The following is a 25973-nucleotide window of genomic DNA, read 5'->3' on the forward strand; positions in this document are numbered from 1 at the left end:
CTCATACCCTCGATGCCGCTTGTTATTTCTCATCGTCCATTGATTTCATCTCATCATGATCGCCTTTGCCTCATATGATCACTTTCCTCACGAAGGCTACTGAGGCCTTGAACATACCATTGCCTTTGTCCGTTGCTAAGACCATCATCCATCACAATCGTTATGTTGTTTGGCCACCTTGTTCTCCTCAAGGCTTATCTTCTTGTTGTAGTTGTTCTCAAGAGCAAGAGAGGCGAGGGCATGGGCACAATCAGTAGAGGCTCGATCGAGCATGGGATTAGACGGTGATAGTGTAGCTCTAAATCCAAATTAGGATGGGTCGATGTTGGTGATGGGAAAGATTGATGGCGATTTTCCATCATCTTTGTAGAAGTAGATAGATAGGAGCTAATGAAGGTCGATGATAGATGCGCCAAGGAGGGTGAGGCCTCGTGATGGATAAAAAAGGCGATAGTGATACATGAGGGTGAGGGCAAAGTCAATGGGCGAGAGCACCACAATAGTGTTGGAGAAGGGCCTTTGCAATAGTAGTAATGGACAAGGGTGAGGGCACACTGAAGAGCCTTAACAACCTCTGAAAGAACATGATGAAGGAGGCAGGATCTCGCGGTAGACCAGAGCGGCAATAGTGAGGTAGAAGTGGTGAGTGGTGGACGATGACGATGAACATTTGGGGTATTAGAGAAAATAAGGATACTAAAGGAAATAACTAACGAGGGGGCATAATTCAAAGAAAATCTAAAAAAGAGAAGTATTTTCAAGGAAATAATACAAATTTATTTATTAAAAAATAAGGAAAAAATACCCCTTAATTCTTTATCTTCAGTGATTCAACACTCAAACCTTACAAACACTAAAACTACTTAATTCATTAATTAACTTAGTTCAGCTCAACTCTACGGCATCAGAATTTCCAGCAGATCAAGTAACCTCTCTTTATGACTTGCTCGTCAATAAAGATCGTATAATGACACTTGAGATAGAAATTTATAGGTTTGTCGACATCAAGAAATTGTTTCCTCTCTGTAGTTTTATACATTTTGGCCATCTCTTTTAGACTTTTCCTTTCCTCTTTATTTTTCTCTATCTTTGTAAGCCTTTTTATTCCTTTTTGCAGTATCAACTAACATATAACAAAGGAAGAGAGAGAGAGAGAGAGAGATAGAGAGAGAGAGAGTCTTCATATTTCTTGTATGGAAATAGACTCAATCTAGAGTCAAAAATCTCATTGCTGAAAGCATTCTTAACTTACAAATGAATGGACATGGAAAGACTCATTTGGATAAAGCCTGTGAGTCAAAGCTGATCTTTGATCCTTCTTCTTCCATGGATTCCACTAAAATTGATTACATCTCATGGATTCCACGAAAATTGATCTTTCACCCTTCTTCCTTCCCACACTAATCTTCAGTATCCTTCCAAAGTCCTGCAAATGGGGAAGAGATAGTGGTCCAGCATGGGGGACAAGAGTCCCTCTGATTAGCCAAGGAGACTGCCCAGTGACCCACATGGAGCTTCTGAAACCCTCATGCAGCCACCAGGACCTCCATGAGGACACAGGCAAGTCATCCTTGGCTACCAAAGACAGACTCTCATCTCCATGCAAGACCTCTCTTCCACACCTCTCCTCCTTGGCTGCTTGCTCAGACCTGCACTGCTTGCCCATGGCAGCCATTTATAGCGTGGCCATGGAATAGCTTGGATTCTGCTTGCCACATATACATATATGTGTGTCTCGACCATATCCTTACTTGGATCTCATGCCTCCTATTGCTTGCTGCCTTTACTTCAGCTGCTGCCCTCCAGAATATATTCTCCTAAGGATCACGAAACTCCTACGCGCAATCCAAATGCCAGGCTTTGTGGTGCAGAAAGGATTCCCGTAGATAAGAAGATAGCGTCGGAAAAGGAAAACTCTTCGCCATATCTCCATTGATCTACACATCTCGGAAGCCTTTGATTCGATGGAACCACAGGGATAGCAGAACATTTTATGCATTGTGTATATGAGTACTGCTCATCTTCATGTCCTCTTCTCTCTCTCTCTCTCTCTCTCTCTCTCTATCTTCTCTTTATGCATGCGAGGCATTGTGCATGTTAAGATCGCATTGTCGATAAAGTGAATGGATATATCAAAAATGAAAGTCAAACACCCACTTGGGAAGAATCAAAACTTTGTTTGGTGGTGGAGATGGTCGATCGAACATTTTGCTTTTTTCTCTCGTCCTTTCTTTCGTATGAAGAGAAGGATGTGATGCATTAGGAATGAGCAATAGGACGTGAAGCAAAAGTCCCCATTGCTAATCTCACAAACCTCTCCTTTTACCGAAATCGATGCATGGCATCTTTCCTCGTTCTGCATGATCGACACAGAAGCGGCTCTCTTTCCACCACCACCGATCGATTCTCTGCATTAAAAGATACACGATATCATAAGATACCACGACAACATATTCCATGTTCGGCAGATGGCCAAAGCTTTACAGATGGACGGCAATAGCAGGCAACATGGTGGGCTATCTATAAATCCATGTGAAGCTTGAGCAGCAGACGAGGAAGGAAGAAAGGGCTTGCATGGAGACGAAGAGTCTCTCTGGTAAGCCAAGGATGACATGCCTGTGCCATATGCCCTCTCGGTTCAGGTTTCAGTGCCCTAAAAACTCTCAGTGGGTTGGTTACACAGGCAGTCTCCTTGGCTAGTCTGAGTGGCTCTCATCCCTCACGCTAGACCTCAGAGTCTTCTCCGGTAGCAGCTCGTGAGTTCGCAACTGATACAAAGACAAGGGTTTCATCTTCCTGATGTATTGCACTGCGCTAATGCATGCAGCCATGCAATCGCATGTGTTCACCCTTGCAGAACACTATGCTGTAAGGAGGAGTTCAACTGCATCAATCACAGATGGAAGCAGATTTCTGCTACTGCTACAAATAAGTTGGAGTAATCAGCAATCATGTTTTTAGGTTTTTGTACTTCTCCATTTATTAGTGGGTTTCATCTTTTGATCAGATGGAAATTTGATGCTTGAATAATATATTTAATATATATATATATATATATATATATATATATATATATGAAATACTCAAAGAAGTGAGATGTTATATGTTGTTTAGTTGTTTCTTTGGTGTAATTATTTTACATTATTGTAATAATAATAGTGCCTTAACCATACAAAATAGTAAACAACCTTAAAATTAAGGTGCAAAAGAAATACAAAATATAATTATATGTATATATTATTCATTTATTATATAATTAAATGAATTTATTATATAATTTATTCATTATGTATATGAACTTATTATGTATATATTATTCATACAAAATATATTATTCATTTATTCATTTAAAATTAATTTATTATATAATTATTCATGTAAAAGAAAGTTAAAATATATATTCTTGGAAAATCCAAAAAATGCATATAAAATATTTTGAAACACTTAAAAATAAAAAGGATATTTTCAGGGTTATATTTTTTGTTTAAAATAAAAAAACTTATTAAACATGGTTAATTAATAATAGTTAAAATGAGCTTTTTTTGAATGAATCTAATGAAATGTATATTGTAGAGTGGACTTAGTAAAATTTGCTCGAGGAAAAGAATAATATATTTAAAAATTGCAAGGACTTTTATGTACAAAGTATTAAATAAGCAAAAGGATTAAACCGCAAAATTGCGGTCCAAAAAATATTCGAATTTTCTCTCATAAAACCCCTTAAGAATTACAATTAACAAAAGAAGCCCTAATCATCCATGTCTTCGATCACCCACAGTCCTACAGGTCACGGTGACGCCGCCGCGCCGTACAGGACCGGACCGACCTCGCGACCCTCTTCGGCTGGCCGCGGGGGTCTCTTCCGGATGCTCATCCAAAATCCGGCGACCTGCAGGTTCGTCCACGTCTTTGAAGAGTTGCTTCATCGATCTGTCGTCGGGAATTCGGCTTCTTGATGTGGAATTAGGGTTCTTGATCCTCGAAGATTTTTCCTCCCGCCGACTTCGTCTCCGATCCATTCGGATGAATTTCGATTTTATTTCTTGATTCGAACCGATTACATGTAGCCTTTTCCTCATCGTATGCGGCGGTTTGTGTGGGGAAAGACCGCGTTTTGATTCTCGATTGCGCATCGGTGGACTGCTTTTTATCGTTGTCGACACAACCTTGATGATTAATTCAGGCTTTCTTTTCTGTTTCAATTTTGTAGTGATCTACAACAGTACCCAAAAACATTTTTCCCTGTTTGACAGTGGGAAGGAAAGGAAACAAGAATGTCCCCCTAAATTGGTAGAGACACTCGAGGATGGTGAGTCTGATCCAAAACACTGCCTTTCACCAGTTTAAACAGTGAATAAAAGTACAATTTTGATCCTTTTTATTTGGACGAATCCCATTTTTGCTTCCCTAAAGGAGTTTCAGAACAAAATGAATTGAAATACTGAAATATTTCGATAGTAGTAACTTCTACAGAGAAACAAATTAGCTACTTTGGTCTTTCTATTAGAAGCCAAAGCAAGTAGCTACTTATTATCGAATATAAGGGTCATACTTTGATCATTGTGGTTGCACATTACTTCAAATGACAACAACAAGATGCTTCAGTAAGTCACTGTGATATTATTCTCATTTTAATCTTGTTCATATGTAGAGAAACTCATATTTGGTATGAGACTACTTTGGTCTTTCTATCGGAAGCCGAAACAATTAGCTGCTTATTTGAGACTTGAATTATCAAATATAAAGGTCATACTTTGATCATTATGGTTGCACATTACTTAAATGACAACAATAAGATGCTTCAGTGAGTCACTGTGATATTCTTCTCATTTTAATCTTGTTCATATGTAGAGAAACTCTTATTTGGTATGATACTACTTTGGTCTTTCTATCGGAAGCCGAAACAAGTAGCTACTTCTTTGAGACTGGAATTATCGAATATAAGGGTCATACTTTGATCATTGTGGTTTCATTTTACTTAAAATGACAACAACAAGATGCTTCAGTAAGTCACAGTGATATTCTTCTCATTTTAATCTTGTTCATATGTAGCTAAACTCTTATTTGGTATGAGACTACTTTGGTCTTTCTATCGGAAGCTGAAACAATTAGCTGCTTATTTGAGACTTGAATTATCAAATATAAAGGTCATACTTTGATCATTATGGTTGCACATTACTTAAATGACAACAATAAGATGCTTCAGTGAGTCACTGTGATATTCTTCTCATTTTAATCTTGTTCATATGTAGAGAAACTCTTAGTTGGTATGAGACTACTTTGGTCTTTCTATGGAAGCTGAAACAATTAACTACTTATTTGAGACTTGAATTATCAAATATAAGGGTCATACTTTGGTCATTATGGTTGCACATTACTTAAATGACAACAACAAGGTGCTTCGGTGAGTCACTGTGATATTCTTCTCATTTTAATCTTGTTCATATGTTGAGAAACTCTTATTTGGTATGAGACTACTTTGGTCTTTCTATCGGAAGCTGAAACAATTAGCTACTTATTTGAGACTTGAATTATCAAATATAAGGGTCATACTTTGATCATTATTGTTGCACATTACTTAAATGAAGCCAACAAGATGCCTCAGTAGGTCACTGTGACATTCTTCTCTTTTTAATCTTGTTCATATGGAGAGAAACTCATATTTGGTATGTGAGAGTTGGTTTCATGATCCATCCGAAAGCAAGTAGCTATTACGTTTGGCACAGGATATGTGATGAACTGTGCAATGAATTCTGGTCTAGTTGGGAAGGTCTGTACAAATTAAAGTCGGTATTACCACATTAATATGAGTTATGCATTTCCAAATATGTGTTCAGATTGTCCTATGGGTTCTTATTCACTGTGTCTCAATTCTTCATGCTCCTAAACAGGGAGGAAAATTGCCTTTTGGATTCCTTGATTTTCCAACACAAGGATCTGGTGCAACAGTCCAGATTTTCCAACACAACAGTAAGTTTCATACTGTCTTCACAAGTTCATCCTAAATTGCATGGTGTTGTCCTCTATCTTGTATTTGATTTCGGGCCAATCACAGTCGGGAGAGGCGAAGGAAATTGCTGAGGGAGAGCCTCCGCCGGGAAAGGATACTTGTTATTTGTCGAGCAGATGTATTGCACGGAGGGGAAGCTTTTGCAAACTTCCGGGAACATGCGTATCTGCAAGAAATACAAGGTTTGATAATGATGAATTTCTATTTCTTTGCTTCTTGTCCAATTACCATTGTCTTTGTCATGCTGCACTCCGTGCTTTCCCTTCATCAAACCAATATTGGCAGAATTTAAGTATCTTATAAAAGAAATTGAATTAGTTTGCATATACATATTTAATGCCTTTCTTTGGTTCAAGATTGCATGTAGTTGAGGCCCATAGGGTCTCTCTATGCCACTTCAATGTCACCTCCTGTTGTTCTACAAGCTCTATCTGCAAGTAAGATTGTTCTTGTTCTAACATCCCAACTTGATCAGGACTCTTTTTAACTGGCCATAAAAAAGTAGTATGTACATACACAAATAAAAAGAAACATATATATATATATATATATGTGTATGTTTCTCCATGTGTATGTATACATATGTATAATAGTACACTGTTCCAAGCTAGGCTGTTACAGTCACACAACTGGAGAATTGATTTTAAGGTAGTTATAGAAAACACCTCTGATTTAAGACTTGTTTCAAAAGCACTTTGGAAGTTCTGCTATATCATCATGGTAGTAACATAAGGGGTGAACATATAAAGGGAGTTCAATAGTAGCATAAGGCAACCATGAACGATAAGGAAATGTCTAAACAGAGGAGAGAACAGGGTGGATAATGTCTCCTTGGCATGATTCTTGGGAGGTAAAGGGCAAGGGAATAGTATTCCTTTTGTGTATATATGGCAGGCTCTTTTGTAACATTCTCTTATAAAAGCTGTAGTTTTGCAGTAAGTTTTATAGTGCCACTGTACATTTTGATAGTCATTAATCCATCAAACCGGAGCCGGGAAATCATTTATCCACCATAGATGAAGCTCCTCAACATATCTTAGATTTGCTAGGCCCATCAGCTTAGTTTCATCGTTAATGTTATAATAATGCCCGCCGGTGTTTGGCATGTGACCATGTTGTTCTTTTTCTCCTAAATTTTCTGTCCTGATGACATTGGATTTACTTAGGTTGGAGACATTATAACAGTGGAGTAATCCTCTTCAGATATTGAATTAGACAAGGGAGCTACATTTCTCAAACTGGCAGATGTAAACCTTATGCTGGTGAAACAAGATTGCAATCTGTAGGAGCTGCAAGTAGATGCTCTCACTTTTGGCTTGATAGGTGAGGGGGAATGAATAGCTTTTCTGTAATGAATAGTGTTAGAATCTCATAGATATGAGTCTTGAAAGCTTCCTAGTCCTTGGTACTATCAAGTTAAGTGATGTATCACTTTCATCTCACAACTTGTCCATCAAACCAGCATTGATAAACAAGGACAATAATAATACGTTTTTTTCTTCTTAAAAGGAGAACAAGGAGAATCAGTATTAAGTGAAATCTGGTCTAACTTGAGAAGGTGGATTGATTGTGACCTCTTATTGAGTCCAAGAACAGTAATTTTTAAGGTAAATAAATTTAAGATTTTTTTTCAGAAAAAAAGTATATAAGATTTCTTAACTTGGATTTCCTCAATGGTTTATCTGTGATAAGATATGAGAAAAGTGACTAGTGACAAGGGTATCTCTCTGCAATAAGGCTTTCCTGGATGACATTGCCAAGCTATGAGAGCTTCTGAGGATAGGTCAGATGCACAAGCCTGCTTGCCCAAAAACACTTGCATATAACATGAGACTGCAACAGAGAGAAAAAAAATAGAGAAGGAAAGAAGAATAAAAACAATAAGAGAGAGAGAGAGAGAGAGAGAGAGAGAGAGAGAGCACTCAGAAGAGGCATGCATGTACTCTTTTGCTGGTTTGGCATCTCCAACTTATCACCAACTTGTCAGAATGCCAGGTGGACAGGGTGGTCAGGCAGAAACAACAAGGTGGGGGGGGGGGAGGGGAAGGAAGAAAACAACAAGCACTTCAGAGAATATATGGAGAAGCAGAGGAAGGCCACTAAAATAGTCAGTGGTTGGAGGTGCGTGAGATGCATCAGAAGGAGGAAGATGGCATGGCTGTTGCCTGTGGCCCACAGTATCAGCTCTGTGACCTCAAACATCTTATCATGTCATTCTTTTTTGTTCCTTCTTGATAGGATGGATCAGTGTGGGCTATCATGTGGGATGCCACATGCAAACTACTGACACCCAAAAGCATCGAGAGGGGGGAAAAGAGGACGTGAATCTTTTCTTCTTGTTGGCATGCACTGCATGTGTACATTCCAACGTTGTTATAAATAATGTTAAAGAATATGCATGATCATGTAAACTACGATGCCCCCCACCCCCCAGCAGCAGTGTTTGAAGATTAGACAACTCGGAGACATGCATTGAAAGCTAGGATGCATCCCATGTTTTGATTCCAAGATGTTTGTTTGAATCTTTTTCTATCTATCATATATGGATGATCTGATGGTAATCCTACTTGTGTTAGTTGTCTCGTATATGAGAGTTTTAACTAATGGTTAGAATGTGTATGTACAGCTTTTGAACATCCAACCCAACTTCAATTCAAAGATGCAGGAATCATGCAGCATATACACTTGTCAGGTCCAAAGGAACTTACGGCAATGAGCTGCAAAGCGCTAAAAACTAGTGGCTGCACCCATGCATGCAGTCATGCGCTGCATGCAGAGAGCAGTACGTACTTGCTAAAGCCAATAGGGTTGGTGAGATCAGTAGCATTTCCTGCTCGCCTGCGAACAGTGAGCTTTCCTGGAATGGGGGACACTGCAAGCATATCTTTTGGCAATAATGAGTCATGATGTCGACCTAGCTACGTAGCTGTAGATCGTGGCATGAGAATGGAGTTAGTAATGAGTATATATATATATATATGTCAATTCATCTATCTATCTATCTATCAGTCTTATATGCTGGCTTCGGTGTGTGGAGTTCCAAGTTGCATGAGGACCAAAAGGGGCAAAGGAAGAGGAGCCATGCAGGAGAGGAGGGAGAAGAAGCCAAGCAGGTCAAGTCCCATCACTGATCCCTTGGCTGCAGCGTTGGCTTTGGTGGCTTTGGCAGCAGCAGATGCCCTCTGCCAAAGGGATCCCAAAAACCCAAGGCGAGAGTGTCGCGTGAATTGGCATCCTCAGCTTTTTAATCATAAGCTGCTGCTGCTCGTGGCGGTGGCGCAGAAGAAACAGGAGGAAAAGGATCCTCTCTTTTCCTCCTACAACCTCTCTCTCTCTTTTGGACCTCGCTTTCCACTGGACAATGTGGATACAAAGCTCGGTCAATGGATTGTGTGCAGTGGCTCAAGTTGATGTCTGATTGATGGAGCCACTGACACCTTCAAAAGAACACATCAGCCAACTCTCTCTCTCTCTCTCTCTCTCTCTCTCTCTCTCTCTCTCTTCTACTTTGTTAATTCACGTATTATCGAGTTATTGTGCACTTGTGGAACATCGATATGCATGGTACAATATACTGCATGCTTAGGAAGGATGTGTGTGATCCAGTTAGCAATGCAGTACTAATCCACTATATGGCCACAAGAGTTTAATGAAACCCCACGTTCCTTCGTCCTCTCTACCTGCAGGCACATATCAATAGCAGCAGCATTGGCACTCGTGCTGATACACTCCTAACATACAAACCTTCTCTGGAGGAGAGAAGCCACAGCCATGTACCTCTTTTCTCTTCCGGCTTCTTTATCTTGATGGCCAAAAATTGAAGAAATAATAATGATAATAATTGACGGTTTCTAAGTATAAGAGACTTAAGGAACTATCGATCATCTCCTTAACTTTACATGTAATCACGTACTAATAAGAACCCATTGCATGCACGTTTGAGTTGAAGGGCCGTCAAGAACAGCAACAACTCCAGTTCTATGAAACCACTTGGTGATCGATTCGATCGCCTCGTTGATCTCAATCTCCATGCACTACTACTGCATAAAAAAACATTTCCTGAAAGAGAGAAGTCATCTGCTTAGGTGTGTGCATGGCATGGCGTATCCAAAGCTTACTACAAAGCAAGGGACGATGGTTGGGAGGCCCACCATGTCTCTGCTGCAGAGGCATCTCCTCTGTGACCGATGAGTAAAGGGACGCTACCGAGTCTGGACACCAACTCATCAGGCACGGATTGACACTCATCATTCCTTCCTCCACGCAAATCCTCCACTTTGTCTCTCTAAATTTCCTTTGCCAGGACACTATTTCTTGGGCGACGCTCGAAACTATCCATCATTCTTTAAGAAGACAACGCTACCTTAGTTGTCCACATCAAACTGCAAATCCTCCCTCTCTCTCTCTCTCTCTCTCTCTACACACAAACACAGTGACATCCGTGACCATTGATATGTGTGGTATGAAGAGTTGGTGATCATTGAAGTGCTTGTTGCCGAGTACGTACTTGTAATAGACAACAACATCATAACGATGTTGTTAGTGGGTGGCATGACATCTCATTTATGGTGATAGATAAAAAAAATAGTTCAAGGCAATGGATATAAATTGAAACTCCAGTATTGTGATGATTAATTAGATCATCGCTAAAGAGTGTGCCAACGTTTTAACGTGCAGTGCATGTTGAATGAATGTGGGAATTATTTAGTCATATAGATCATAACAGCTCATTCATCTTCTCATTATATTTTCCAAGGACATAACACTATTTCTCATATCTGGAACCTGATGATGATCATGTATCATATATCATATATCATATATATACATATGTATATATTTATATATAAGTTGGTCAATGCTTATACTCAATCTATGTGGACACAGCAGGATGGTACGCAGCAAAGCAGGCATGCTTCTCTCTCTCCTATTAGTATTGGGAATCACACCAAGTATGATCTCCAAGAGGTATATAAATAATGACATGCAGACATTCTAAATGTGTATATGATTGTCTATTTAAACAAAGTACTTGTGCATGACCCAACTGAATGGACTTTTTAGATGCACACCATGATATATAATATATATTTATATTAACCTCTGTCTCTCTATCTATCTATCTATGTGCAGCACAAGGAATCAATGGATGGTCAGATATTACTACCCTGCCTCTTCTCTGTGGCCTCAGTTGAAAGAGGTGAGAATTCTAACACATCAACCACAAGTCATCTCTCTCTCTCTCTCTCTCTCTCTCTCTCTCTCTCTCTCTCTCTCTCTCTTCGTTTCTCAGGCACAAGGAATCAATGGAAAGTGAGATCTCAAGGCTCTCCTCCCTCTGTGATCCTCTAGTAGATTGTTAGTGAATTCTCTCTCGCTCTCTCTCTCTCTCTCTCTCTCTCTCTCTCTCTCTCTCTCTCTCTCTCTCTCTGTGTACATAATTCATTTCCTTAGCTAAGTTACAAACTTCAAGGAATTTGTAGAGAGACAGAAGAGGATCAGGTAGGTATTCTTTCTATATTTCTATGCTTCACCTTCCTCCATGGCTTAATTATCATTTGTCATACGCTTTTGGTGTATGCTAACCCTAGCTTCTTCTATGACTTCCATCTTAACACTTTCATCACCAAAGGATTCCAAGGTTGGTTGACCACTATCATCAATATGAGACTATGGCCCCAGCGATGAACCTCCTCCGGCCAACCCACTGCGATGGCTACAGTAGCGCCTACTTCGACGACAGTCGACGGGATCATGAACAAGCATCGGGTCTGATGGCTGACAAGGCCACTGGAACCAGCGACGGACACGAAGAGGGGGACAAGATCGGAAAAGAAGCCTCCAAGGTCGATGGCGACGACGGCCGCGGGGGATGGCTCCAACTGAGCATCGGAGGCGGCCGTCGCTCCAACTATCCCAAACTACAAGATCCTTCGCCGGTGCTGGATCCGTCAAGTAGCAACGGTAGGAACAAGGGCGATCCGCCGGAGTTTCACTTGTTCTGCCGCAGACCCTCCGAGCCACCTCCGACCTTGGCGCCGCCGCTGTTCCCTGCGATCATGGGAGGGTACTGCCACCAATGGCCGGAGTATCCAAGCCCAAGCTCCACGGCGAGAACATTCACCCCGTCGAGCAGCAGCCGGGGCCAGTTCATGTGCCCGTCGGCTAGGTTCAGCTCGCCGCTGCGGCTCGACGGGGAGATGAGGGTGGTGAGCCAGCCACGTCGGCCGCAGACGGGCATGTGGCTCGTTCTCCAAGCAGCACAAGACCAGTGAGTTGGAGGGAACTATTAGCAGTGTGCATATCATCCCTTTCTTTCTTCATGCTTTCATCAGTTTCCAAGTGCTTCTCTTGTCATGAGCTTCTAGTCCACTATCTATTGATGCAAGTAGGGAAAACACATGCATCACTGGAATAAGATGGTGGATTTATGTAGGTTGTGATCCTGGGTGTTCACCTTTATCTCTTTCATTTGCAGGGTAAAGGAGCCTTTCCTGCCTCAGATACCCAAGAGCTACTTGAGGATCAAGTACTTTCTTTTCCTCTTCTCTTTCCATCATCTTCCTGCTCTTTTTCTCTTCTGGGGCAGGGAATGTCATGATTGGAATTTAAATACTTCTTCTCCTACCTATAAAGAGGATTCATTTTGTAGGGATGGAAGGATGACAATTAGGCTGTTGATGAGGTACTTGGCTAGTAAGCTTGGGTTGGAGGATGACTCACAGGTGCTTTACATCTCTTCACCACTTACCTTCTTCCTATAATTACTTGTGTACCTCATTTTGGATGCATATTGTTCATATATATGTCTTTGTTTTGCTTATCATATAATCATGATAGGCTTGCATTGGCTTAACCAGAAAGAAAAAGAAATAAACCACTTTGGATGAAAGCAATATAAGTTTCAGTGTGTACAGAAATAGATTGTAGGGTTTTTGGATCATAGTTTGGAACTCATTGACTTGGTTACAAGTATGCTGGCAACATATGATGATGAAGGATTTTATTGGCATAAGATCTAAATTTTCTCTTAGCAAGAGTGTTTACTATATAATAGTTCATGATAGATATGCTATATACTAAAACATATATGGACACACACATATAGAGCATATAAATGTATCCTCTCTACCAAAAATGAACAAATAAATAAATGAGCTAATGGAAAGAAAAATAAAAAAGCGAACAAATCTGTTTCAAAAAAAAATGCAATCATAAGAATTGAGCTCATCATCAAACATGTTATAGTTAGGTCATTACTTAGATTCTAACAAAAGATAAACTTATTCTCGGAGTTTTAGGAACTTGTAATTCCAATGCATCTTATAACTCTAAAAAAGAAAAGATGTGTTGATAAAGATCATGAATTATCATTTGTGGAAGATGGTAATAACATAGCACTTTGAACATGAAAGAAGAAACTAACTCATAATTGTTCTGCATTATTATTTCTCTGATAAGTTATATTTGCATTTGAGTAAGTTGGAAGATTTGTTGGCTTCAGCTACTATTTATACGGATTTAATTTGTTAGCCTTGTTACATGTGAAAGTTGAACAAAAAGAAATGAAACCTTATGCCCCCAGTCATCATTTCTTTGGCCTCAACGTGCTTCATGCCATGCATGTACTCTTTAGTGGTCCTTGCCAGCACTATAACGTGTCTAACATATGTACTGGTCTCACTTGAGTAGTACCATTTGTACCATAATGATACGTAGTTTCCTTAAGCTAACATATGAAAGATGCATGCGTTGGCTAACTTAATTGATAAAGACTCTGATACAAATGCCTACAATTTAATTGATAAAGACTTTGATACATTATTATAAGAACCTAAATTCATCACTTATCTTTTGAATATATATATATATATGGTATAAGGCATAGTTATCAGAGTTGATGTCTAAGTTTCACTTTAGTAAATCAATCAGTCAATTATGAATTTAATAGTATATTATAAAATTTATTTTTTTATTTTTAAAAATTATTATTTTTTGCCTCGTTTCTCTCATTTTCTTTTCTTCTTTCTTTTGAATTTTCTTTGTCATCCATCCTCTCTTTCTCCCCTTCTTTTCTACTTCATGTTCTCCCATTCCTAGTATTCTACTGGGCAACCGATTGAAGGATAGAAAAGAAAATTTTAATTGATGATATTAATACTATTCAAATATCCATAATTATAATTAAACTTGATTCATAAAATAAGGGTATTATAAAGTCTTGGAAAAATCAGACGGTTTAAATCAATTTTTTTGACACATCTGATCCTTTTATAAAATGGGAACATCCTAAAAAATTAATTAATTAATTAATTAAATTGTATTGTTATAATGATTACTTAAACTCCTGAAAAAAAATATAGGGTTCAGAATTAAAAACTAGCTTATAATAATTTATCACCAAATGACAGAAAATATATACATGCAGTCCAAGACAGTTTGTTGTTGAGTGTTAAAATTTGAGGAAAATATATATAATATTCCTAGAAAAAGATAAGGGATATATCTATTTTCCATTTGACTTTGTAATGGAATTAAGTCCATCTATTAAAAAAAACCATGATAAAATGAAAAGGGGACAAAGTTTCTTTTTCTCCATACCCACTACTCCCCAAAACCCTAATACTCATGCCTTTTAACGAGTATATATGCATGTAAAAACTCGGATTAAAAGGAGTAAGTGGACTTTCATGTTTCGAAGAGGTATGCATACAAAGTCAAGATCTGAAACGATGCATGCACTGTGTTCCGACTTGTCAAGTTGCTGAATGGCAAAGGCACAAAAGGCATGCAAAGGCGAAAAGGAGCGTCCATGGAATTTGTATCCACAGTAGAATGGCTCTCGGTAGGAGGAGAGGAATGCATCAAGACACAGAGAAAGAGAAGGGACCACTTCCCAACCATGATGAGTTGTGGCCAAGAAAGGGAAAGTGTCTGCACTCCCTCCTCCGCTCTGTGGATGCGTGAGAATATTGACTTGTTGTGGCGTCCATGGACGGGCAAGGCGACGTGGGAGAGACGTGCATGAGATCACATGAGCAGGGTTTGGTGGTGGGGGAATACTTGCCTGATTCCTTGGCGTGCCTATGGGATCGTGTCTCCCCTTCCTTTGTCTCACTCACTGCCATGGTCTGCGTTTGCTATGTGGCAGCACTTATCAATATCGAATCCCATAACTTGATAGTTTAGGATTGAAGGCAGTGAACGATGGGATTAGGGTTGTGGGGTTGAATTCCTAGTGATGGATGTGAAGGGAAGCAGAAGTTAGTGGTGGAATTGGGCAGCTATCATCATGATGTGGTTGCTTTAGTTGGCCATGAAAGGGAGAGTGTTGAGGTCCACGTAGCCGTGGAGGGGATAGTGGGCTACTACGGGTAATGGGCAGAGATGTCATCAGCTTACCCTGTCATGGCGTCATAAACTAAGATTTAGTCGAAGGTGTTGTCTAATTTCGATGTGCTATGCTCGAGCTGTCATGCATGCAAAATATTATTATTTGCAATATGATGCTAATCATTTATAGATGAGAAATAGAATGAAATGAGGTGAACTTGGAACGTGAAACCAATATCTACCAAGGAAAGAAACTTAAATGAAAAGGAATTAGGGAAACATGACACTGGAGCAGGTGGCAACTGACCTCTATATTGACCGCAGCACCTCCTCCAGTGATCTCTAGCTGTGTCCTCCACCACCAACCACTTTCTACTGTGAGACAACAGCCAAATGTACAAAGCATTTGAGATAGGGTAACAGAGACTAGCAAGAAAGAAAACAGAGAAGAAAATGGGAAAGCTTAGTGGAGGAGGGGTTATAAATTTTACATGCATAAGAGGTTTCTTCATCAAGAGGTAGACAGACCAATAGCATATCTGGATACTCTGCCCATGGGTTAATTACACTCTGTTAATTTTGCTAATTAAGGGAAATGACAAAAGCTGGGCCGTAAAATGAAATGATAACATTGATGTCATATCATAATAAGACCAAAATGAGAAGCCTTTACAAAAAAAAAATGTTTCTGATTTGATTCTTAATAGAACCAAATTGCATGATATGATACAATAACAATGCCGATTAAACATAGCACAAACCTATCTTTAAGCCCAATTTAAAGTCAAAATAATACAAGGTTTCATCAAGGAACTTCTGTATGTGAAACCAAGGTGCTCTGTGTATTTACTTTTACTTACCTGAAGTTAGCATAAGACTGTTCACCTTTCCTTATCATCCTTGCTTCACTCTAATGCATTAATGTTGACTAAATCAGGTGGAGATTACTTGTCGAGGCCAGCAGCTTTCTCCATTCTTGACACTAATATATGTTCGGGACAACATCTGGTGTTCACTGGAAGCAGTGGAGCTGCACACAGACACATCTAGCACCAAATATGTCATGAACCTCCTTTACAGAAGCAGAGGCAGATGCAGATAGAATGAATCCTTGCCCTGCTTAATCGCCGAATTGAAGTTTTTTTTTTCCTCGAATGTTGTCTTCAATGTGTTATGTCTCTTCACTTATCAAGCTCCCGGGAAAAAGAAAAATGGAACTATGATCCCAATCACTAGACCAGATCAACATGATGTTATAAACCATAGGTGTAGTGTACTTGGTGCCAATTCGCTTGATTTTTTTCTTCCCTTTCTGGTTAACTAATTCAAGTTCCTGCTTCCAGATCATTTTTATTGTTCTAATATATTGTTTGGTCTAAATTTTACCTGTTTGGCATTCTTTTATGACCTATAGATATGTACCAGATTTTAATGAAGATTAAAAAAAAGGGTTCAGGGATCATAAAACTGCATCAAACAAACGTATAGAAGATGAGAATCTGGAAACTGGTTTACGAAAAATAAAGCTACATGAAGATCCAGATCTAACGAAGAACTAGGATAACCATATACTTCACACAAAATAAAAGAAGCATAATAGCTAGCTTTAGCTGAAGCATAATACCTCAAACAATATTTGCATTAGTTATGTCTCTACCACCTAAACTTTTACTTCAAAATATAGCCTGTAATGATAACTCTTAACACTTCCCCTTTATATGTGAATATACAATTAACTACCTACAAGAAAGAAAAAATTGAACTCGATAAGAAGGAAGCCTTCCCTAACCAAATTAAAGTTCCATTGAATTACGCCAAGTACAGCCATCATGGCCGGTATCTGCTAAACTTGTCTACATATATCAGATAAGAAGGAAGCCTTCCCTGAACAAATGAAAAGTTCTATAGTTGAATTATGCCAAGTATGTCCATAATAGCCAGTATCTGCTAAACTTGTCTACATAGCATGATAATATGGTTCAGATATTGGATCTTGGAAAGATAAACCTAATAATGAATTTGAGTCCTTAGTTAAAACCCGATAACAACCCTAATTGTTTTCCTTCCATATATGCAAGTTTATATATATGTTCATTTAGTGTTTCTATGCTAAGTATAACTAGTCAAGAACTCCATCCATGTTTTTGTTAGAAACTTTAGTAGGCTTTCTACCATATGTGTGCCTCTAATGAAAATATCTGCCACCCCAACATAGCATTTACAAAGACTTGCTTAGTTAATCTGGTTTACTTAAATCCAAGCTACAAATGTTTTTTTCCTCGTCTTGCTTATATGTCGGCTACATCTATGGTATTAAATGTCATTTTAAAAGACAAAGGACAGTTCAGACACTGTCACAATTTCTTAAAAACAAAGCACCTATGCAAAGTAAGGTTATCTTCGAAGGGTATTCCAAATTGATATTTCAGGTAGCAAATTTCACTAACAGATTTGGAGGAGAGTGTACATGCAGAAAAAGATGAGGATTTAGGAAACTTAGATGTCTAACAAAGTTTATTTTCTTAAGTTTCCCTTTTATAATGCAGTTACTGCTCCATAAATTAACCAAATATTCATAGGCATTGGGTATATACTGTCTGAGAATGTAGATCCAGTAATGCAGTTCAGACCTGGTTTAGATCATGTATTAGGCATTTCATAGACAAATTTAGACCTTGCATGCACCCTGTCCAGACCAACCTGTCTCAAACATTAAATGATATTGCATTTGTCTAAATTAAGAAACCCCTACACAAATTCAAAATAATTTGGAAACCAATCAACTTTCGTGTAAAACGAGTGGAATCCAGCAATATAAAAGCTTATCCAGATATGTTTAATTCGAATCATTGGTTTGCAGCTACCTATAAAGATGATCAAGAGAAACATATGCAAACTGTTAAGAACAGTACTCCCTCCTGATAAAGCAAGGAAATAATAACAATCTTGATATATTTGACTTTGAATAAACCAGCAAATTGTCATGGGTCTCGATAACTCAATCTGTAAGAAGGTGATTCAGCAAACATATGCAATGAGTCTGAGTCCAGTGACAATCTAATTTCCCCCATTTTGGCAAATTTCTTCCCCTGCCAGGCATTATCAAGTTCCCTGAAAATTGCAATTCTTGTGGCAATCATGACAACAAAAGGTTAATAATTCATGCAGAAATCCAAGTAATTATAGCTAGAAACTTTAATCCCAGGAAGCATGAAAACAAACAAAACAAAGTTACAGCGAACCTGCACTTCTGCACTGCAAGATCCAGTCATTCTTGGAGAAAATGCCTCTAATTTGATTCCTAGTCCATCAGAAACGACCGAGATAAGTTCTTGATTTACTTATCCATGTATCAATCCTCCATTGTAATCAATGACAGCGAATAATCATCAGAAGGAGGCAACCAACTAAACGACCACAATATCCAACCATCCCCATCCGATCAACACCCCCACTATCGCACGAACAATCCGCTGACTATGCAGAGACTGCTGCTCTTGGAAACCCTACCCCTAACGGCGGCCGCCTGACTCCGAGTGCTGTAGTCCGACGAAACTACCGTTTCCGAGGCCCTAATCACCTCAGAGAATCGGAAAGCTACAAGGATAGTCTCTGGTAACGTGGACGCAGGCAATGGGCGCGGCGTTACCGGTGGCTCCGAAGGCGGACGTTTGCCGCCGGAGCCCAGACGACACCCCATAGAGAGACGAGCGAATCAAGATTTCGAAACCCCCATTATATAACGGGAACGTAACGGCCATTGCGCAAACCGACATAAACAATGTGACGCCCTGCAATCGACCGTTATTTATCGGTTCTCCATCTATTAGGTTTCAGTGGGCATGACCCCGGTTCCGGAAACGGAGGTTTCAGTTCCAGATCCCGGTTCATTCAAATCAGATCCGGGCAATTTCGGCCCGGTTCCCGAACCGGGAATTGAAATAGTAGTTTCTTTATTTTATTTTTTAATTAAAAATTTTAAATAGTTAAAAAATAATTTTATTTCGAAATTTTGATACTAAGTTTCACTTTGAAAAGTGTATGTGTTTCCATGTAATAACATAAAAAAACAAATATCTAAAATAAAATCATCAATCATTATTTATTTATTTATTTTTAATTTGATTGATTCTAATTGAAATTATCGATTCTGATTCTAGTTTTGATTCCAAGTGGTTGGATGGTTCTAATTTGACTGCGAATTGATGAACTGTCAAATCGATTTGATTGTTGATTCAATTTTGTTGGAGATGAAGGAGTAATTTGTAGAACACATCTAATATATTCTTAAGTGTATATTTCTTATTTTGCTTCATGAACTATAGTCTTATTTATAGAATACAGTGATAACTATCTGACTCCATAATATCAGACATGATTGAGTTAGGTATAAAAACTATCATATAATTTTTATATCAAGCGTCACTTCTTAAAACATGTTTATAACTATCTAGAATATGGTAACTACCTAGAATAATAAAAAATATTATTATTATTATTATTATTTTATTTATTTTTATTTTTTGCTTATGGAGATTAAGTAAACAATTTTTAGGTCATACAAATGAAGGAAGAAAACTGGGAGGATTCAACAGAGGATTATAATACATAAAGCACCAGGAAAACATGCCAGCAATGGCTGTTCATTCTACCACAAAACATTGCATTGCTCATGACTCGTAAGGTCCTTTTATTTGCTCGACTCTACTGGAAAGAGCACACGTTATTGAAGACAACCTGATGGAGAAGTTCTTGTCTTCTGTCAGCCACTTGCACCACAACACTGCCATGTTCCTGATATGGATGCCAGAAAGAAGTGTATCTAAATCTGAGCCAACTCACTCAAATACTCTGCACTGTTTCTCGACATAGATGATGGGGGCATCTACTTAACCAGAAACAAACCTGAGGTAGGGATATGGGCCCTTGGCCATGCAGTAAAAGAGGTGTTGAAGCTTCCTTCATGGTGTAGCTTCTGCTTGCCCCTTCGGGAGCTGCCTGGTGAAATGGACTCGTCTGGAGTGCTGATGATTCAAACCGTTCCAAGTCGTAGAATATGGGATTCATGGAAGCGAGCTTCATGGAGAGAAACTGTGCATGCACCACCACCACAAGTTTCCATGGAGTCCTCAGTAGCTTGAATTCATGGTCAGAGAAGAAACCAGTTTATGTTTCACCTACCTCTACTTGGTTCTGCAAGAACTGCACGTAGTTTATTATCTCGTCCAGCATGACAGCCTTCCCTGTGTTCTGTGATCATCATCCCGGAGAATTCCAATCAACAATTAGAGCAAACAATGACGAAGGAATCAGCATTACCTTGTCACAGCCAGGAACAAGGCCTCGTAAAAGGTCCATCCTCTCGCGGATTCTCTCCCTTCTCACCTGAAACCACAACACACGATGTATCGTAACAAAGAAGCGTTTATGTTGCAGATGATGAATGTAGAAGAGTAGTCAGTAGTATACCCTCTCTGCCCGACTGTGGCTGTCTGTGGCCTCACCTCTTCTTGCTCTCACATGAATGCATGCTCTTCCCTCGCCATTATCGGCTTCGTCGTCCTTCTTCTTCTTCTTCTTCTCTTCCGCGTGTTTGTTCCGTTTCCTGACCTTTCCCTCTGCGCCCTGATGACAGGAAACATTAGACGAGCAATCCAAGATAGTTGAGGTTCTTAGGGCTGTCGTGAGATCTCGTTTCTTTCGCTTCTTCTCCATGGAGCTCCGTGGTGTTGGGGCCACCCCTCGTCCTCCACGGGGATCAACCATGACTGAAGAAGAGTTCATCCGGGAGGCCTCATAAAGGGCAATTCTGGGCATGTCTTGGCTGCTGCTCCGGAAACGTTTGGTTATGGCAGTGGGTAGGCTATGGGACGCGAAGCTAGAGGCAACATCGCTTAGGGCTACGTGGGAGGTAATCAGAGTCTAGGAGGAGAGGATGGTACTGATGATACGAGAAGGCTGCCATCTGAGAAAGGAAAGCAGAAAAGGTATGGCTTAACAGAAGGCGGCCAGACCGATCGCAGAGCTCCGTAGCTATGTGGATTGACGTCGTTTCGATCCATATAATTCAAAAATTTATATTAAATTCTCTATATATAATTATTAAGATCTCTATATATAATTATAAAATAAAATATCTAATTTTATTTATCATAAAGTTATTGATTTTATCAATGAAAATATAAAAATAATAAGTAAAAATAATAATTTTAACATCTTAATTATGTTTTTGATGGTGGTAGATGCTAACGCGCTATTGAACCCAAGGATAACTATCGTGGATGAGGAGATAAAGATATGACCAAAAATGAGTCAAAAAGGAGAGAAGGAAGAGGATGATGATGCATTGCATTTATATTGGTGTCGCTCGATAACTGCATCAACGTCGTTACAAACGAAGAACAATGAAAGAGGTGCTCGGCATGTACATCGACGTTGCTCGGCAAATGTATTGACGTCGACATAAATACAAAATAGCACCGACACCGATGCATATGTAGAGTGATATCGCTCTATATTTATATCAATATTGACAACAATTCAAGGAAAGGCGACGCTGCTATGCATTTGAGTTAGCATGGATGAAAATATTGGGTGGTACAAATGTAATTGTTAAGTGACACCAACATGCATAGCGTCGACATCTAAATTGTTCTATTCCTCTTCACTCGTTATCTCATCTCTTGCTTGTTGTTACTCTCTCTCTTTATCAACAATAATCACCCGTAACCTTCGGTGGCATCGTTATTCGCTATCACCAAAATCATTACTAGGATATTGAAATAATTTTTTTATTCATCGTTTTCATGCATTCATCGATAAAACTAATGATGTTAAAGTGAAGTTAGAAGTTTCAGTGATTTTAATATAATTTTTGAAATATATAGGATCAGACTTTTAAAGGGATCTAATAATTAGCTTATCATGCGATGGCAGCTCTCCGGCCGCAGGCCATAGATAGCGACTTTGTTAGGATTGGATCAAATCACGGCTCGAGGAATGTTCGAGCCACTTGATGTGATTTGATCAAATAAAAATTGACTCGAGCCACTTTATTCGATGGAATCAAGTCTAAATTGAAAACTAAACCTAAGTTTCCGGCCTCCCCCATCACCTCATCGCGGCGAGTGCCCCAGCGACCGCTTCTTTGGAGGAATACCCACCGGCAAGCGACGACCGCCTCTTCTCCCTGTCGACGATTGGCTATCCTCCCTGTGGGCGATCGGCATCCTCCCTTCCGGTGGTATCTCTCTCTCTCTCTGCTCCCTTTCCCATCATTCCCCCTCTCTCTTCTCTTCCTTTCTCCCATCGCTCGTCGCCGCCGCCACCAACCAACTTCTTCTTTCTTCTCCAGCAACACATTGCCCTCCGTATCTCTGCTCTTCTCCTTTCCCTCTCTGCCACAGCAGCCGGCCTCCTCTCCTCTCTGCCTCTGTGTAGGGGCTTCGGCAGCCGACCTCCTCCAACTTCCTATGTTATCTGGTTCTCCGTACAATGATTGTTAAATGAATGCAATTCGGTGTTTTAGTAGTGATATTTTGTTTATGAAATGATATGAAACTCATGAATTATCTAATTTTTTTTTTAATTATTATCTTTCTCCTTACAACAACAACAACAAGAACAAAATCTTAAGTCTCAACTATTTGAGATTGGCTATATGAATCTTTTGCTTATTGTCTTTCTCGTGATTATATTTATTATAATTTTTATATTGACATGCGACCTCGGGCGTATTGGAACATTGGTGTGTCTTAGTGCCTAGCATCTTTGACAACACTGATAACAGCCAAGTCGATTAATCCACCAAAAAATCGAGGGCTTTGAGATTAAACCCATTTGATCACGCAAGACTTGCGAAAGGAACAACGACCATTAGATCAGTTGCAAAGGCTTGGTGTTCGTAATGGCCAAAACATGGATATGATATGGGCAAATATACCATCTGTCTTGCATAGTGACCGACATAATAAATTGATGCATGTCAGCTCCACTGTAAGACCTCGATACTATTTCCATAGAGGCAACTAGATCAATTGTAAAGGCTTGGTGTTCAAAATGGCCAAACAATGGATATATAATGGGCAAATATACTATCTGTATTTTACACATAAAATATAAACCGAGTAACCAACATAATAAATGTATGCATGTTAGCTTGAGAGTAAGGCCTTGATATTATTTCCATAGAGCTATCCCTATAGTTTGTGTGTTTCAGTTTCTTTGTTTTCAGTTGATTTATTGGTGATTTTTATATGGCAATGAATGCCAAGTGATGCATAATTTGAAAACATACCAGGTTTGCTTTTGGTCATCCCAAATTTTCTTGGACATATTTAAGCACTGTATGCTCATTTGGTACTATTTAAAATTGTGGGCAGACCGGCAGATTAAGATTAAAATTTGGTGTATTTGATTCCATACTTTCTTTTTCAGCTTATCCAATAGGACCTCAATATGGAGAGACCCACTTCTGACATGTCTTCAGCAAATGCTGTGCTGCTGGGTGCATTGGCTTCTGGTGTAAATGTGCGTTCTGAGGCTAGATCAGCCTTTTTTGTTTAAATGTGTTCATCTTATGTTATTTTAAGTTTTCAATTTTTCGGAAAATCTTTGAGAATCCTGTAAGGTTCTAATAATCTGGTCCCAATTTCCTTTTGGTACAGGATCAAACATGGTTTGTGCTGAAGGTTACATTTTTGTTGCTTGGATTATGTCTTACTTCCATGCTTGCTCTAGCATTTTCATCAAGTGATTTCATTATTGTTGGCCACGTTCTTTTGCTTGTTACCATAGGGGCAGTTCTTTTTCTACTCCTAAACAGGTAGTTCTCAGTCTCTCTGGTTTCTGAATTTTGCTATTGATTTTGTTTATTTTGGGTTATCATAACCATTTTTACACGAGTGATTACTGGATACTTACTATCTATTGCTACACTTATAGAATGCCTACTGAAGTTGCTGTTAAGCTGCAGGTGCAACATCTTGTCTGTACATTATTTGGCCTGCAGTTTTTTACTATTGTTTGTGAGTCATTTTCATCCTGTATAATGTGATGGTGATTGGTGTATGATGACATCAATGTTAAGAGTTCCAGAATTAATCAACATGATGTTATCCTTGATAAATTGTCCTACTTGTATATGTCAACTTGTGGCACCAGCAACCTTGAAAGCACAGCTTCTTTGCATTAAACTTGACTGCCGATCCAACACATGAGATTCCTGCAGATATGGGGTTTGAGGAGGGCTGATATATGTTACCTTACCCCTGCTAGAAACTAGGCCATTTCTATGACAAACCTTGGTCTTCCAAGTTGCAAGGCATCAATTTTTTCGCTGGAATTTTCATTCCTCACTCACTGCCACCATTTTCCACTTCTTTTTTGTTTTTATACTAAAAATGAGTTCTCCAATTGGCGTAGGTTCACCATCTTTCAATAGTTATCAATTGTCTTTGGGCTATTGAATGCCAACTATTAAGCTTGGCTCTATCTTCCACCCAACACTCCTATAAGTGAATAGTTTTTGCTATTTGATTGTTTTCATTTGCTTACAGTTATTATAGGAATTGAACATAGAATTTCCAATAGGCATCATTATGAAAGCTTGAACCATTATCTATATGTGATCCATATATAAGAGTGGTGCTGGTAAGAGAAACATGTTTGCCATCATGCATGCTGGATGTAACATATAAGTTATAACAATATTTTGTACTATGTTTTTTTAATGCAATGTTTTCTAGCTCTACCCAGTATATTTTCATAAGGATCTACATATCTTGCCTGTGATGATTGTTCACCTAGCAAGATAATAGAAAGAAACTAAATGAATGTTTTGGATGAATGAATTTTGATCATCTTAATTCATAGAGTGCTTGGATATTAGCACCCTTTCTGTTTATAAAATCTATTAAAATATATAACTGAATATTGCTTTAGAAATTCTCCTTAGCCATGAGACTTTTGATGGAAACTTAATTTTTGAAGAACTGACTAATCTTTTTTGTGGTTTTTTCTTCACAGATTTCTAGCACAGACTGGTCTGGTGTCTGTTGAACAACAAATGAAGGAGATGGGTATTTCAGACAGAGAACAGATCGAGAAAGACAAAAGCAATTAATGATGTCATATCAGTACTATACAAACATCATTCTTCAGCATTTGTGATTGGACAATTACAATCCTGGGAAATTTGAAGCAGATATTTGGATCATCCTTTCCTCATAGTATGAAGCCAAAGGAACACGCCATCTTCAATTACCCTTTGATTCCCTCCCCTTGGACTTGCTCTTGTTGGACTTCATGAAGCAGAAGCAAGATCCGAATGGAATTTGAAACAAGAACATTGTTGTATTTCAGATTCTCAGATGTAGTACTCTCAGATATGTATTTGGTTAAAGAAATAACCTCTGCCTTGCAATTCCCTCCTATTTAATTCATCTGTGTCGATCCCTTTCCTGTCACTTTTAAAAGAAGATGTCTATGGTCATGCTTTAGAGGGAATATGACCACAATCGGAAGCCATCTACTTTTCTTTCGTTTGTGTGGTCATGCTGCCCAACTAGATCTTATGGTACTGTTTATTCTTTTTCAAGTAGGATTTCTGGTTGGAAAGAGACTTGGTTCA

The 25973-nt window shown here is 38.9% G+C and overlaps 3 protein-coding genes and 1 long non-coding RNA gene across 8 annotated transcripts; 3 read left to right on the top strand and 1 right to left on the bottom strand.

The window, feature by feature from the left end:
* Positions 1-3756: 3756 nt before the first annotated feature.
* On the top strand, positions 3757-8415 carry LOC135617760 (uncharacterized). 5 transcript variants are annotated; one of them, XR_010488834.1, is made up of 7 exons: positions 3757-3895; positions 4211-4309; positions 5892-5970; positions 6056-6192; positions 7177-7333; positions 7520-7617; positions 7703-8415. It is a non-coding gene; the product is annotated as an uncharacterized LOC135617760 (long non-coding RNA). The 5 variants fall into 5 exon arrangements; XR_010488832.1 differs by having other exon boundaries at positions 7177-7617; XR_010488833.1 differs by having other exon boundaries at positions 7520-8415.
* Positions 8416-11270: 2855 nt separating this feature from the next.
* On the top strand, positions 11271-16639 carry LOC135616238 (protein LAX PANICLE 2-like). Its single transcript, XM_065115428.1, has 5 exons — positions 11271-11512; positions 11643-12281; positions 12489-12539; positions 12663-12735; positions 16281-16639. The coding sequence occupies exons 2-5, from the start codon at positions 11683-11685 to the stop codon at positions 16443-16445; spliced, it is 888 nt and encodes a 295-aa protein (XP_064971500.1). The 5' UTR covers positions 11271-11512; positions 11643-11682; the 3' UTR covers positions 16446-16639.
* A 3408-nt stretch (positions 16640-20047) lies between these two features.
* On the bottom strand, positions 20048-21160 carry LOC135616410 (transcription factor BC1-like). Its single transcript, XM_065115604.1, has 5 exons — positions 20813-21160; positions 20663-20728; positions 20525-20593; positions 20249-20434; positions 20048-20137 (listed from the first exon to the last, which is right to left on the bottom strand). Exons 1-5 carry the CDS (start codon positions 21158-21160, stop codon positions 20048-20050), a joined length of 759 nt encoding a protein of 252 aa, XP_064971676.1.
* A 1267-nt stretch (positions 21161-22427) lies between these two features.
* On the top strand, positions 22428-25809 carry LOC135617761 (uncharacterized). The gene is made up of 4 exons (XM_065118341.1): positions 22428-22586; positions 23780-23872; positions 24010-24167; positions 25370-25809. Exons 2-4 carry the CDS (start codon positions 23801-23803, stop codon positions 25464-25466), a joined length of 327 nt encoding a protein of 108 aa, XP_064974413.1. The 5' UTR covers positions 22428-22586; positions 23780-23800; the 3' UTR covers positions 25467-25809.
* Positions 25810-25973: the final 164 nt, after the last annotated feature.

The sequence above is a fragment of the Musa acuminata genome, chromosome BXJ2-7 (assembly GCF_036884655.1).
Source record: "Musa acuminata AAA Group cultivar baxijiao chromosome BXJ2-7, Cavendish_Baxijiao_AAA, whole genome shotgun sequence".
Classification (NCBI taxonomy): Eukaryota; Viridiplantae; Streptophyta; class Magnoliopsida; order Zingiberales; family Musaceae; genus Musa; species Musa acuminata.